At 39.8% G+C, this 15,750-nt stretch overlaps 1 protein-coding gene across 1 annotated transcript; it reads right to left on the bottom strand.

Moving 5' to 3' along the window:
• Positions 1 to 12,343: 12,343 nt before the first annotated feature.
• LOC128124317 (PRAME family member 12-like) lies at positions 12,344 to 15,448 on the bottom strand. Its single transcript, XM_052760467.1, has 3 exons — positions 15,162 to 15,448; positions 14,149 to 14,739; positions 12,344 to 12,878 (listed from the first exon to the last, which is right to left on the bottom strand). Exons 1-3 carry the CDS (start codon positions 15,446 to 15,448, stop codon positions 12,344 to 12,346), a joined length of 1,413 nt encoding a protein of 470 aa, XP_052616427.1.
• Positions 15,449 to 15,750: the final 302 nt, after the last annotated feature.

The raw sequence follows: 15,750 nt of genomic DNA on the forward strand, positions 1-15,750 counted from the left end.
CAGTGCTCTTAACCTCTGAGCCATGTCTTCAGCCTGGTTATTTATGTTTTTGATGTGACAACTTGGAAAATGAATGAGAGAGGAATGATTATGGCTTAAAGTTGTTGTCTTTGTATACAAGTTGAGAAGGGGTCAATTTTATTAGCTAGATTTATGTCAACTTGACACAAGCTAAAGTCATTGGAGAAGAGGGAATCTTAATTAAGAAAATGCCTTCTTAATTGGTGATTGATGGGGGGACAGTACATTGTGCATGGTCTCATCCACTGGCTGGAGGAGACAGGAACTTAGATCTTTTCAGGCTCCTGCAGGCTGAGGAGTTGGTGAGCAAAAAGATGGCTTTCTCTGTTTCTCTGATCTTTCAACTTTAACTCTAATATCTGGCTCTGAATTTTTATTATAAGTCCATTTAGAATTCATGCAATATTTAAACCATCAAAGTCTATTTTCTGAGAAAGCATATAAATGTACTAATCTACCTTTTTGGCCTCTGTATATTGGTTTCTGGTTAACTGTTTTTATTAACTGAAGTGTGTCTACCCTGGATACGGATTTTGTGCTTAAAAGCTTACCCTGAGAAAATCTCAGGGTACACCTGGATCATGAACACAGTGTAGTTGTTGGTCAGCTAATAAAGAGTTTCTATTGGCCTAAAAACAGTGTCTATATTTTCCTTGTGAATGCTTCCCCAAAGCTTTTAGAAGTGTGTCAAGTAGTAAAAAATAATATGTATATGAGTGTGACTTTGTGCATTTAAAGTGTGTTTTGTTACTATTTTCCATTCTCTTTGATATCTTTAACTACATTGTATTTGTCAGGGTTCTCTAAAGAAACAGGTTTTATAGAATAAATTGTCTCTCTTAGAAACAATGTGTGACTATGAGGGGAAAATCCAAGAATCCAGAAGTTGCTCAGTTCAAGAAGCTTGATATGTTAGCTTGGATTCAGCAGATGCTGAAAAGGTGGGCTCTAGTGCCAGTAAAAGAGTAGACTTGGTAGTAAGGCAAGTGCCAAGTATGCAAAGAGCAAAGGCTTAAATGTTCCAAGAATTAATATAAGCTTCTAGCAGAAGCTGTGTCCCAAATTAAAAGTGTGCCTTTCAGCCTCAAGAACCAGATTAAAGATATGTTTCTTCCTCACTCAAGATCTGGATCAAATGTGTGCATCTTCCCCCGTCAAGATCTAGATCAAAGGTGTTTTTCTTGTCTTCGTTAGATGTGAAAAAAAGGCCTGTCTTTCTACCTCAAAGTTCTGGAATAGAAGTGAATCCACCTACTAAAAACAAAGAAAATTCCCACACAGTTGTGCCCACCATTTCTGGATTTCAGTCATTTCCAGATATAGTCAATTTGACAACAAAGAATAGCCATCACACAATTTAAACATGGAGAGGAGGATGCTACTCTAAAACAGCCATGCAGCCAGCTTTGGAGTAACAGAAAGATTTACATAAGTAAGAGAAAAAGTAAAAGCCCAGAGGCAAAAGGTAGATGGGATCATTTAAGTTAAGGAAATCTGTCTAGAAAGAAGCCAAGGTAAGGCTGGGCATTTATAATTAAGAATAAGACTCTCTGTGTGGTTTATTTGGGAGCTGGGTGGTAGGACCCCAAAAGCAAAGAGTCAAAGAGCAAAAAACAAGCAACAGGGGATCAAAAAAGATGCCAAGTGTCCAAAAGATTCCTATGCAGTAAGAAATTTTGGAGGAAGCACAATAATCGTTTTCAAATTAGATTATGGCTCTACAGTGTGAACATAACCCCCCCAAACATGGTGCTGTGATGAATGAGATGCACAGACAAATGAATCAGAGGATCTAGAAATAAACCAATGAACCCACTGCTGCCTGACTATATAAAATGATAACATGAATATTATTTGTGAACATGGGAGACTCTAGAAAATGTTGCTTTTGAAAATGGTTAGCTTCACGAGTTTAAATCCAGATCCCTTTCTCTCACACTATAAAACGAGAAATTTCATTCCCAATTTGATTGTATGCTTTTAATCTCAGTATGTGGGGAGGTCTAGCTAAGTGGAGTTCAGTGAGTTCAAGGTCAGTTTGGTCTGTCTACTTGTTTCCAGGCCAGCAAAAACTAAAAAGTAAGACCATTTGCCAAAAAAAGAAGGAGGAGGAAAAGGACTTTTATGATGTGTAGAAAGAGGTGGAAGAAGAGAAGAAGTAAAAGAAGAAGATGAAGAGAGGGAAAGGAAGTGGGAGAAAAATAGAAAGATAAGAGATTGATGGACTGTGAAGCTTCCTTCAAAGTCTACAGAGAGCTTCATGGTTTCAGGTTTCCTGAGTTCTCAGGATTGAACTAGGAATTTTGTTACAGTTACTTTTGAGTCTTCCCTGTCCCTTGTAGATAAACCTTCACCCATAATCCCATTAGGAACCCCAATAATACCCTATGGGTTAACCAAGATGGACATTGTAGCAGTGGTTACTTTGTTCTGAACTGCATTCCATTTCTGGTATGAATAAACATATTTGGCCAGGTGGTTGTGCATGTCTTTAATACCAGCACTCAGGAGACAGAGCCAGGTGGATCTCTGTGAGTTCAAGGCCAGTCTGGTCTACAGAGTGAGATCCAGGCCAGGCACCAAAACTAGACAGAGAAACACTGTCTTGAACCTCCCACCTCCCAGAAAAACAAAAACAAAAACAAACACAAACAAATAAAATATATTTGGGTTGTGTCACTCAGGAAAAGTTACTACCTTAGCACTGCCATATCATCCCTGCAGCAAATGTTTCCTGGACTAATCAATATTGCTTTTGAAAGCACAAGTTTTATTTCATCTTTAATTTCTGTGTTATGGTCCATCATTGAAGTAAGGAAAAAACCTCAGGAATAAAACTGAAGCTGAAGCCATAGAGGAATTGAGCCAACTGAATTGCTCCCCAAGGCAGGACCATCCTGCTTTTCATATAACCCAAGACTACATGCACAGGAATGACACTGTCTACAGTGCGTGATACTCTCCCTATCAATCATCATTCAAGAAAATGCCCTACATACATGCAAACAGGCCAAGCTGATGGCAGCAATTTCTCAGTTGAGGTGCCCTCTTCTTATATAACCTCAGCTTTTGTAAATTTTAAAAAACAGTAAGCAGTAGAATGTAAGCCCTGGAACCCTGAGCCCTACTATTCTTCCTTAAATTACTTCTCTTGGGATTTTTTCACAGGCATGAAGAGAAGAACTAATTATCTGTATTGATCCTCTGTGATGGTTAATGTTGGTTCACACTTAATTGAATTAGAAAGTCTTGGCTTTCAATAAACCCTCTCCATTTTATGTCCCACAGACAATTACTTGTGAGTATTTGAAGGCAGCTGATAGCTCAGTCACCTCAGGAATGTGAGACTGATGTCTTTATGGAGAGGTGTTGAAAATGAAAGGTGGAACAAAGTTAGAGTAGGACACACCTTGGTATGCCCACTGGGCTAGAGCTTATCCTGGCATCATCATGTGTACCTTTTCACTCTGCCTCTTGCCCTGCAAATGCTGAAGATTTGGTATGTTCTATATCATGCTCCTTTCACAGTGATATTCTACCAAAGTATAAGAGGCCATTTGGACACAGACTGAATCATCTGAAATAATACAATATATATTCTATTCCTCTAAGACATTCTGTCATATATTTTGTTTCAATGATGACAAGTAATGTACATTCCAAGCAATATCTTCCATGAACATACCACATACAGGCACACATGCTCCCTTTGTCATTTAGTCACAGAGATTCACAAAGTCACAACTGACTTCAAAACTACTATTTGATGACTAATCTACATTGCAAAGTTGGTGAAACTGACAGATACACACAGGGTTAACATGTCAACTCATTGAATGGTTCTGTGAGTATCTTTATAGGAAGAATGATCCTTGAGTCTCTGAGCTTATCAACAGTCTTATCATTACAATGTGCCACACTTCAGAAGATTTTTGGGAGTTGGAGGAAATATGGAACGAGGAGCCTGCTGAGATAGTGTTTCTATGGTCCTGCCTGTGGATGGTCTATAATGGCTGAACTGTTTTCCCTTAGTCTTTTCAACTTCCTGTCTACCAAGAGATAAGTGGCTCTGTTCCATTATGTCAAATTGAGTCCCTTGGTTTTATTTTTCAGTTCTTTCCACATTAATCAGGAGAAGACTCTTGGGCAAACTCTTCCAGCTGGTGACACATCTGGGATCTATTCCCAATTAACGCCAGAAAAACTGAACTAGGTACCAGGGAAGTCAAGGCCATCAACAACTTGAGCACAATTTGTACAATTTTCATTTTAATTATGACATCTACTTTGATCAGCGATATGGGTTTCAATTCAGTAGAGAAGCTCACTTCACTGGCATGATTTTAAAGGCTATGAAAAGCAGAAAACTGTCATTTGTCTTCAGATAAATGTCTAAGGTTTGGGAATATCACTTGCCCTACATTTTCTCTAGAAATTGAGGAAAGCATCAGACATTCCTGTGATCCTTCTCACATTTGTTTTCATCCCAAGGTCCATAGTGGAAAAATATCAGCATTGAATAGTCTCATGCCTGGGTCAAAATTTTTTTTATATTCTCACAAAACTGGTGTGTAGTATTTTGTTTGTGTTCTGACAAATAAAGCTTGCATGGAGATGATAGGGCAGAGCTAGCCACAAGTTAACTTTCGAGGCCAGGCAGTGGTGGCTCATGCCCTTGATCACAGCACTTGGGAGACTAATACCTTTAATCCCAGCACAATTAGGAGGTGGAGACAGAAATATATAGCATCTGAAGACAGGCTCTTGGCCCACTTTTGTTCTCAGGATCAGGAGAGATGAGAAGACACTCATGGCTGCTCTTCTGCTTCGATGATCTTTCAGGTTATTACGCTGATACTTGACTCCTAATTAGGATCATGCTTCAAATGGCACCCAAACTTTTGGCAAGAATTTCCACATAAAGCCTGAAAAGGCTTTAAAAAGGATTCTAAACAGACAAAAACAGTCAAAAGTCAGCTTCTTGGTAACTGCTTATTCTTGGGTAGGCTGTTTGCTAGTGTCAGGCAGAGGCACAGCTCCTTTAAAAGATGGCTTCCTGACTCAGTGCTAGTGGCAAAAAACACATGACTCTTTTAAGAGGCCCTGATACCAAATACTTAAATGGATTTTATGAATAACAGGCAGCATGCTACTAAATAGCAGCTTGGACTGAGAAGCTCCCCAGGGTTGGGGAGGTAAACATGCCTGTCACTAATGCCTCCACCATGAAGCTTGGTTCTGAGGAAACTAGGAATGGCAGAGGCAGAGATCCTATCCACACCACTTAGCGGTTTAAAGGCTCATGTCATCAGAAAAAGAGATATGCAGTAAAGACAATCCAGACAAGAAAAAAAGACCTCTAAATGATTTACAGTATGTTTGAAAAATATGCATAGTCTTGGGAGAGAGAAGAGAAAGGGTAGATAATCATAATTTATAAAATGATTTAAAAATAATAGTAAAGCCCTGCTGTGGGATGTTCTGTATGGCAAATGTGTTGCTGATTAGTCAATAAATAAAACACTGATTGGCCATTGGCTAGGTAGGAAGTGTAGGCGGAACAAGGAGGAGAATAAAGCTGGGAAGTGGAAGGCTGAGTCTGAGAGACACTGCCAGCCGCCATGATGATAAACAGCATGTGAAGATGCCAGTAAGCCACGAGCCATGTGGCAAGGTATAGAGTAATAGAAATGGATTAATTTAAGCTATAAGCAAGAAGCTTATAGCTTGCTATAGCTATAAGCTATAGCAAGAAGCCTGCCACGGCCATACAGTTTGTAAGCAATGTAGGTCTCTGTGTTTACTTGGTTGGGTCTGAGCGGCTGTGGGACTGGCAGGTGAGAGAGATTTGTCCTGACTGTGGGCCAGGCAGGAAAACTCTAGCTACAAAGCCCTTAAAAGGAAATAGAGTAATACAAAATATGATGAACTATGTAAAGATGGAAAATACACAGAGAGTCTGAATTCTATATTTCATTGTGTTGTTTTTGGATTTTTTGACTGTTAAAGAGCAAATGATACCTGCTGAAAGACATTTGATTGTGAAAACTACTGAATTAAACCAACCTATATATTTTTTTTAAATATCTTGACTTCAAAAATTTGAGTTAAAATGTTCTTTACTTTGGGAAAGACATTCTGCTTTTATTTCCACAGCAAATGAGTGACTCTGATTGCATTCTGGGTTTAGAAAAATAAGGTGTGATCAAAGAAGCCCCCCTGAAAAATCTCTGATGGGAGCAGATGGCACAGATGCCCCAATATTTCACAGCACCACTGTTGCAGTTTCCTCCGAGTTCTACATCCAGAAAGGCTTCAAGGTTGCTGACTGAGATGATCCAGCCTCACAGAATTCTCCAGTCGGTACTTGACCATAACCCTAAATTTTCTCAGGGTTCCACAAAGATTGCCAGTGCCCCCAATCAACAGGAAGTAGTCTAGAGTATTATACCCATAATTCCAAAGGATGGGTTATGTATGTTTATTGATATTTAAGGGATCTTGGGTACAAGTTGTTCTTGGCAATGTCAAGAAAAAAGCTGAACAAAGGAGATTAGATTCAGGGATCATGTTGTAAAAGAAAAGGGGGATATAAAATGTGGTAATGCTAGTTAGGATACAAAGTGACTTAGGTATTCCAATTTGGACTCACAAAGATAGGCTAGATAATGGAATACTCTCTCTGAATTTGTCAAATGTTATGGACTAGACAATGTTAATGTAATTATTGCCTGCATATATTTGTATATAGTTATTGTAATTATTGTATATGTTTTTTCTATGTTAGTTAAAACCTTTGTTTTAAATTTTACAGAAATTGGGAAATGTAGCTATGATATTTTATTCATGTTCTGGTAAATAAAATTTGCCTGGAGATCAGAGGGTGGAGCTAAACAATAGGTAATCATAGAGGCCAGGCAGTGGTGGCTCATGCCCTTGATCACAGCACTTGGGAGACTACTACCTTTAATCCTAACACAATTGGTAGGTGGAGACAATAATGTAAGGTATGTAGAGACAGGATCTTGGTCCCCCTACAGTCTGAACATTTGGAGAGGTAATAAGTCACTAGTGGCTACTCCTTTGCTTCTCTGATATTTCAGGTCATTACACTGATTTTGGAGTCCTAGTTTCTAATGGATAAGACTAATTAGGATCAAGTTCCACATACCCTTAGTTCAACCCACCATAGAGCTCTATTACTATAATTGTTCTTCCTTGACTGGCCCTTAAAAGCAAAGGAACCAGCTCAACCAAAAAAGAATCCTCAGAAAACTACAGTAAAATGAAAATATTTCTTCCTTTTACATATTTCTCTTAGGTGTTAGTCACAGTGCCAATAGATAGGGCACAATGCCTGTAATCCTTGCATTTCAGAGACAGAGATCCCCTGGAAATGGATGTGAATCCAAAGGCAGCGTCTAACTCACAATGTGGACCATGCTGGCTTCTAACAAATGATACTTTACCCTTAACATCCTATGTATGAACAAGCCTGGCTCACAACCAAAATCTGAAATATTTTCATTGGATAGCACAAAGAGTTATGTGTTTGTGAGCATAAGTTGCATTTCATTCCTGAAGATTCCCTAATGGTAGATTTAGTAATGTCTGCAAGGCCAATGTCCTGGATGTCAGGCAGATCATTCCTCTAGGCTTCTAGGGTTTTCCCTGAGATTTATTTTTGTTTACTTGCTTGAGTGACCTTGAGTATAGTTTTGGTATGAGACAGGAGAGCAAGTATCACAGGTTACCATTTAATAGTTGAAGGTAACTTTGAACTTCAAAGTCCTCCTGCCTTGCCCTCGCAAATACAGGAATAGCAAGAGGATACCACCATTCATTCACTAATGACAAAATCCCTAAAAGTATTTGGAGTCATATACAAACTTTTTTTTTAAATGCCTTCCACTCTTGATCAGATTTCTGAATCCACACCCAGGATATTCACATGGTTTCCAAAGATGCTTCAATATGCTAAGCATTTAACTGCTCTTGTACCAGCTCTTCTAAAGCCTGCCGTTTCTCTGTAGTTAAAAACCATTGCTGAACCCATACAGGCTTATCTGTTAATTGTTTTAAAGGTAGAACTGTTAGTGTCTTTGAAAGATCAGTAGTTGTTGTGCCCTGTTCTTGTACAATCTGGATGGCCAGTGACTGCTCTTTATAGCATTTCCTAATATTTCTGTCAGAAACATGTATTAGTTTATTGTTTTGTTCTGATGTTGGGGAAATGTTAATCTGAGTATTCCATTGCTGTAATAGAACATGGCCCCATAAATTTATAGCTACAATAGCTACATATGACTTAATTTTCTCTCTGTCCTTGAGGCCCTATACATTCAAGCCATGTCATGTTTTGTTTCACTTGAGATAGTGTTCCAATCACTAACAGCTGAACATATACCTCCTGAAAAGACCAATTTGGTTGCAAAAATTCTGGTGCAATTATTGTAACATCTGCACTTGTGTCTACCAAACATTTCAAGAGAATGTCATTTATTCTTTTTTTTTTTCTTTTTCTTTTTCTTTTTTTTTTTTTTTGGTTTTTGGAGACAAGTTTTCACTGTGTAGCTTTGTGCCTTTCCTTGAACTCACTCTGTAGCCCAGGCTGGCCTCGAACTCACAGAGATCCACCTGCCTCTGCCTCCTGAGTGCTGGGATTAAAGGGGTGCACCACCACCGCCCAGCAAGAATGTCGTTTATTTATAATTTTTACAATTTCATCATGAGTTTCACAATTTCTTTACAAATGGAGAATCCATGCCTTATGATACTATGCCATATGCCATATGATACTTCCTTAAATCTCCTTAAATCTCCGGTTTCCACTGGAGTCCAATTAGCTTGTATAAGAGCATCTGGCAGTTCTTAAGGTTACTGAATAGATAGAGTTTAGTTGTTTGAAAGCAGGCTGTCTCTCTGTAAATGTGTAAATCAATCTTGAATTAGGTTTACTTTTAAATTCTCCTGTCTGGGTCTGAATGTCTTTATGATTCATTTTAACAGCTTTTTCCAAATCTTTTATCTTAGCACCTAAATTCATCAACCGTTTTAATGCTAAAATAAAAATGATTAAACAAATAATATTCATAATTGATGTTTCATACATCCCATCAACATTAATTATCCTCTCATTTAATTGTTCCATTTTCAGACTGCCAAATGTGTTATCAAACAGTGGCATAATCCATCTATTGTAAAGATGTTTCCCATTTTATAATGTGGGAAAAATTCTCTTTTAACTGATTTCACCCAATAAGGCATCTTAATTGACTCACCAAGTCTGTCGAATTTGTAGAACAGTAGAAGTCCAAGGGAATTTCAAAGTAGCTACCTAGTGTGGTGGCAGTCTGGGATTGGAATCCAGAGACAGTCCACCACCCGCCAGAAGAAAGAACGCCAAAGAGAGTCTGGCTATGTGCTCCAGCCTGAGTTGTGAACCTGGGCCTGAGCTAGGGGGCCTGTAAGCCCATGAATGGTTTTTTAATGAGTTCTTGCCACATTTGTTGGGTGCCAATTGTAGATGAATTTCTAGAGTGTTCTTATTAAATAAAAAAAACTTGGAGCAAGACATAGGGGTGAAATCCTTAGAGATGAGGGAAATGGGGAAAGCCACAGCTAACTTTACCTCACCAACTCTGCAGCTTCCAAATACCAGTTACTTCTTTTCTACCCACATCACATGTGCCTTGCTGTTCTGCCATCTGATTTGTTTTTTCTACCCAGCTACATCACTTCTTCTTCCTGCCCAGTTCTGTCACTCACTTCCTGTCTGTCTGTACAGATCTCCAGATCTCCATGCTTAACTAGTTTAGGAATTAAGGCATGTACTACACCTGGCTCTGTTTCCAGTGTGGCCTTGAACACACAGAGATCCTGCCTGTCAAGTGATAGGATTGAAGGCATATGCTAACATTACATGACTTCTGTGTTGTGGCTGGCTTTTTCCTCTGTTCTACAGGCAAGCTTTATTTATTACAGCACAAAAAAATCACCACATTCCAGCACAAATAAATATCACCACAGTCATATCTGGGATTGTGCTATGCACGCTTCCTGGTCTAAAATTCAGGGAATAACATGAACTTGTGTGAAAAGTCTGCCTTCATCTAATACTGATGTGAAGGAATTTGCTCTTCAGACCATGCTCTTTTTCCTAATCAAATATACTTGTTTAGGTCCAGAAACGATTTTTTTGTTGTTGTTGTTTTTGAGACAGGGTTTCTCTGTGTAGTTTTCGTTTCTGTCCTGGATCTTGCTCTGTAGACCAGGCTGGCCTCAAACTCACAGATATTTGCCTGGTTCTGCTTCCTGAGTACTGGGGTTAAAGGCATGTGCCACTGCCACTCAGCCAGAAATGTTCTTTTCTTTTCTTTTTGAGATTATCAGCTATACAATTTAACCCTTTCAATTCCTCCCTCCAACACCTCCAATGGGTCCCTCTTCCTCTTTTTGAAGTCCTTGACCTCTTTTTGTCAGTAATTGTTATTTTGTGAATATGTGTAGATACATGTATATTTCTCAATACAACCTGCTGTATCTGTTTAATTCGACCTCTAGTGTTTATTCAGGGCTCACCATTTAGGAGAATCTGCAGCTATGTCTTGTCTAGACTATCACAATAACTAACAAAAAACAGTAAACAATTTTTCTTATACCTATTTGTCCTTACATGGAGTACCCAGTGCTCTCAACTGCAGAGCCATCTCTGTACTCTCTAAGGGGTACTGTCTTGATTTGTGATATACATCAGAGACCCAGATAGTCAGTACTCTGTAAAAAGAATATGAGTTGATAGTATAGGCTCTGTTCCTGGAAGCAGATTACCCCAAAGAATGTGTGTGTGTGTGTGTGTGTGTGTGTGTGTGTGTGTGTGTGTGTGTGTGTTTGTGTGTAGGATGAAGATCAGTGCTTTGAGATGCAGAGATATAGCTAGAATGTTCACATTAGAGGGTATAGACTGGAAGCTTGATGCAGAGCTGAAGAACCAGGAGGATGATTCCAACCATAGGGCACTTTGCTACTTATGCCACTCCATTGTCTTAAATAACTGGAAGCCCATGAACATTAGAAATACCTGGTGAGCATCAAGAGTAAAAACCACTCATCTTGGTGAATACATTGCACTCGAAAGGAATCAGAATCTGACTGGATAGATTCAGTGTAGCCTGTAGTGGCTGCAAACAATTGCAGTTTGAGATTCAACATTTACAGACATTTTGGAAGAACAAGATGTCCCATATTCACAGGAGGACCTTAGGTGTGATAGCCCACTTATGTGAGTGTAGATGGAATTGCAAGTTCTATTAAATGTCCCGTCTTAGAAAGTGTTAATTTTAAGGAGTTGTGTAGGAAAAACTATCTTCATAGTCATGACAGCTCCCAGGGTAAGTTCTGTCCAGTGGGTGAATTTTTAGGAGCCATCTCCAGTTATTAAGTTATGTGAGTTAGCAAGCAGTACAGCAACCGTTCAGAAAAAGACTACTAGTGCATATTGTGAATAAAACCAAGGAAATGGAATACAATTTAACAACTATTTTATTGTTATATGATACAGTGAAAAAAAAAGGGGATGTAAATAACAAGAGTGGGTACTCATTTAACAAAATCAAGACCCAGCTTACATCTGAATAATTAACATCTAGTCTCAGGTGCAGCTAGTCTCTAGGTAAGGATTTTTCCCTCAGCAGACTTTGGTGTATACACAGTGCCTCCTCTCTGATTATCCTGCTTGTAATCCTCTCCATACTCCAAGACATTCTTCAAAGGACACGGTGTCTTCACCAATCAGTTCAGCTTGACATCAATGTGCACATAAACCACCAAACATTGGGAGGTAAAGAAAGGAGAACAATGTCATAAAGGACAGCAGTTCATTTTGATACTGGTCTTGGACTACAATTTCCATGATCATAATAGATGAGGTGCCATTCTGATTTTGAATGAAAAACTGAGGTAAATGACTGAGTTGGGGACCAGATGAGAACATCCAGGTTCCTAATCTGACCATAAGTTTAAAATTAACTTGCAGAGGGAAGTCACTAGTGTACTTATCTTGAGAGATGTACACTTGTATGTGTAAATCTGTGTTTCTGATCCTACATGACACCTTTCCTCCATGGTCTCAATGTAGTTCATCAAGTCATTGAATGTGGCATAGTTCCACTGAAGAATATTTTGTTCCTGAGGCATCAAAGAGTATCAGAAACCACATGTTTTGGACACCTTACTGAAGTCCTATGCTCTGAATTTCTCTCTCAGATTCCAGGAGCAACCTACTCCTGTTCATGACAAACACGGACAAAGTCTGGTCTTCAGGTCATAGACACAGCGCTGAAAACATTAAGGGCAGAATTCTGTTCCAAAGGAGACTTTCTTGGGCTGTCTCTTTGGATCGGAGTATATCCAGGAGATCAGGATATAGTTTGGCAAATTTGTCAACAAGGACATGACCCCTTTCACCATAGCATTCCAGTGGAGCAGGGTAGAACTCCTCAGTCAACTTGCTTAGGTGGGTCATGCTTTGGAGAAGTTCCTTCAGGATAGACATAGATAGGTCATTGTCATATAAGTTGACCCTGGTTAGCTGGAGGCACTGGCTCAGGGCAGGCAAGAGGGCACTAAGATGAGAGTCTCCCATCCTGCAGTGCTCTAACTCCAGGCTCTGCAAAGTGTCTCCTACATTCTTGAGGAGAAAAAGCAGATGTGTGGGACATAAGTTAAATAATGCTACACCAAAGAGGTTCAGGTGCTTCAAATGGAAGAATCTCTGGCACTGAGATAAGTGTTTCAAGTCTGACTGGGAGATCTGGCAGAGACTGACAGAAAGAGTCTCCAAAGGGCTCTTGACACATCTAGGGAAAAAAAAACAAGAGATTGGTTCTGTCACATGATATGAGAAGGTATTTTAATATAATCCATCATAGAGGGAAGTCAGGAGAGGTATTCAGACTGGGCAGCAACCTGGAAGCAAGATTTGTACATACAGGCCATGCAGAAATGCTGCTTATGAGTTGGCCCTCCATATCCTGTTCACTCTGCCTTCTTATAGAACACAGGACAACTAGCCCAGGAATGGACACAGTCACGTAGATTTTGTCTTCCCAAATTAATCTCCAATTACAAGAAACAGTCTTTAGGATTGACAAATGCCTGATACTATGAAGTCTCACTTCTTGGATGACTCTATCATTTGTCAACTTGATACAAAATCAGCCAGTATAGGGGAGCACTGAAGCAAAGACAGTCGTTTTTAGAGCCGAAGACACAGTCTATTGTTGTCTGCTCACTAGAGTCACACCATTGCCTTATCAGACCAATCACAATCCGTATGATAGACTCAGAACACAACTATGCAGCTTCTCATTCTCACTTTGTCAGAGAACCAGAGATAGCCAATACATCTCAGAAGGACACAAATAAGGAGGTCTAGTCCCAAATGGTTCTGGTGACCTCTTTGCCCTGTGCCCTGCAGAAGTCAATGAAGTCCTACCACTTCAAAAATAGCCTGTGTCCATGATCTCAGTGCATCAATCCCTGAAACGGATCATCAGCCCATTGCCACCAATTTGCTATCTACTGAGCCCAAAGCTGAGATCAAATCATCCTTCCCTCCATGGGGAGATATAAATGGACAGTGGTTCCACCTGGGAACTGTAACTAGATTACTGTTCACAAAGATATAAGAACAGAGATCCCCAAGTAACACGGGCAGGCATGATTCTTCTTCACCTTAGGACACTATACTCCTTCCTGTTCCCTTGCTATCAGGGTTAGCAGGACCAAAAGGAAGTTTACTCAACACACCTAAAGTGTCTACATCAGACCCACTAGTTCATCTACTAAAAAAAATTGTCTCTTCAATTCTCTAACAACAACTCATTAGCTGATTGATAAATGGTCATTGAAGTAACTGAAGATTTGACAAGTTATCATGGAATCAACACTATACTCAGATGTTGTAATGGGCAAGTTAACATGGAATCAAGACTATACTCAGATGCTGTAATGAGACCATCATTCTGAAATTCACAGTGACAGGCTGGTCTCAGGTGGTCACTAATCTCAATTGTACTAGAAGAAAGTTTGCTGTGGTAATATACAAAGCTCTTTATGCTTTCTTACCTGAACAACTTTTTCATGTGCTTACTGGAAAAATAGACACCATCCATGGAGAGATGCTGTAGACAGTTGAGTTTGGCAATTTGAGAAATGAACCTGGCAGCACACTTCTCCTCTATGCTTGCCATGGTATTTACAGCTTTGTTGGTGTTCAGGTAAATGCGAGCTAGATGGAGACTGCGCAAATTTCTCATCTGTCCAAAGCAAGGTGCAAAATGACTCAGTATAACCAGAGACCAGTTTGTGGATAGTTCCAGTTCCTCAATGTAGTCCGGCTGGAAAGTTTTCAAGACCATCATGATAGTGTCTAAAGGAGTCACACAGATTGACATCTTTATACAGCACAGCCTCACAGAACCTTTTCGCTGCTGGGCCCACTGCAACAAGTATGCTTGCTGTTCATTCAGGTCAAATCTTAGATCAAAATCAGTGACCACCTTCAGGAGCCTCCTCACTGTGTATCTAAAATGGCCATTTCCTGTTTGCTTCTTACTCAATGTCCCTTTAGAGCAGTCTAAACCTTGTATTCCAGGCCATACATCCCAGAAGACATTGTGCATGTTTCTCAGGTCCAGCACTCGAAGCTTTGACCTTCTGTGAAGGGAAAAACATAAAGTGTTACAATGAAAGTAGAGAACTAACACAGAGCCAACTTTCATTGCAGTTCTCTGATGTTAGCAACAACATGTGTCAGCCAAGGGCTCTTTGCATGAGCTATGTCTAGATGCTTCTCCTGCTTCTCTCCATCCAGTTACTATTGATTTCTAATCTTATTACCTGGTGGAGAGGACAGGGAAAGCTAATGCTACTATGGCTACATCTACACTGAGGTACCCTGTACTTCTGAAGGTTGATTATATTATTACTCAAATTATATATAGAGGCTTCTACTTCTACCAACCTCAAAGTGGAGAACCACACAAGCCTCCAAACCACCACTGACACAATTCTACATGACTCCACTGGTTCTATACCAGTAACTCAGTGACACCCATTGTATTATTCCTTGGCCATACCTGAAGTGAGCCTTGTCTGTCAACATGATGTCTACACCATCCAGTATAGCTTGCAATATCACTGTATCAGGGACCTTCATCATTGCTCCCACAGGGAGGCAGACAAAGGGCCATACTGCCACCATTGCTGTCAGTATCTTCATATGTCTGCTCTTGAAGGCCTCCTTGAACAGGGACGGGAAGAACTCCGAGGGGAGCTGCTGCAGAACTGAGATGGCCAAGGCCTCATTCCTAAGCAGATTCTTCATTGAGAGTTCCAGGAGTGTAGATGGTGGCTCAAAGCTCATTGTGATGGGTCTTCACAAAAAAGTACCTGGTAAAACATTCAGGAGTCATTATTCCATGCTATGTCTTAGAATTTTGTGAGTTTCCCCTATCAAAGAAACCAACCTAGGCCAGAATCCCTGATCTAGCAATAGTCAACAACTCAGTGTGTCTTCTTGTAATATCTGGTCATCTCAAACCCTCATCACCATCATAATGTGGAGTTCCTCATCAGAACTGACTCAGGTACAATTAACATTGTCCCACCAGGTACCAAGCTCTGATCCTCTGATTCTCATTCCCCTTTGGAAAGATTGTTCAGAAG

Source organism: Peromyscus californicus, unplaced genomic scaffold, assembly GCF_007827085.1.
Source record: "Peromyscus californicus insignis strain IS unplaced genomic scaffold, ASM782708v3 Scaffold_4__1_contigs__length_199733344, whole genome shotgun sequence".
Taxonomy (NCBI): Eukaryota; Metazoa; Chordata; class Mammalia; order Rodentia; family Cricetidae; genus Peromyscus; species Peromyscus californicus.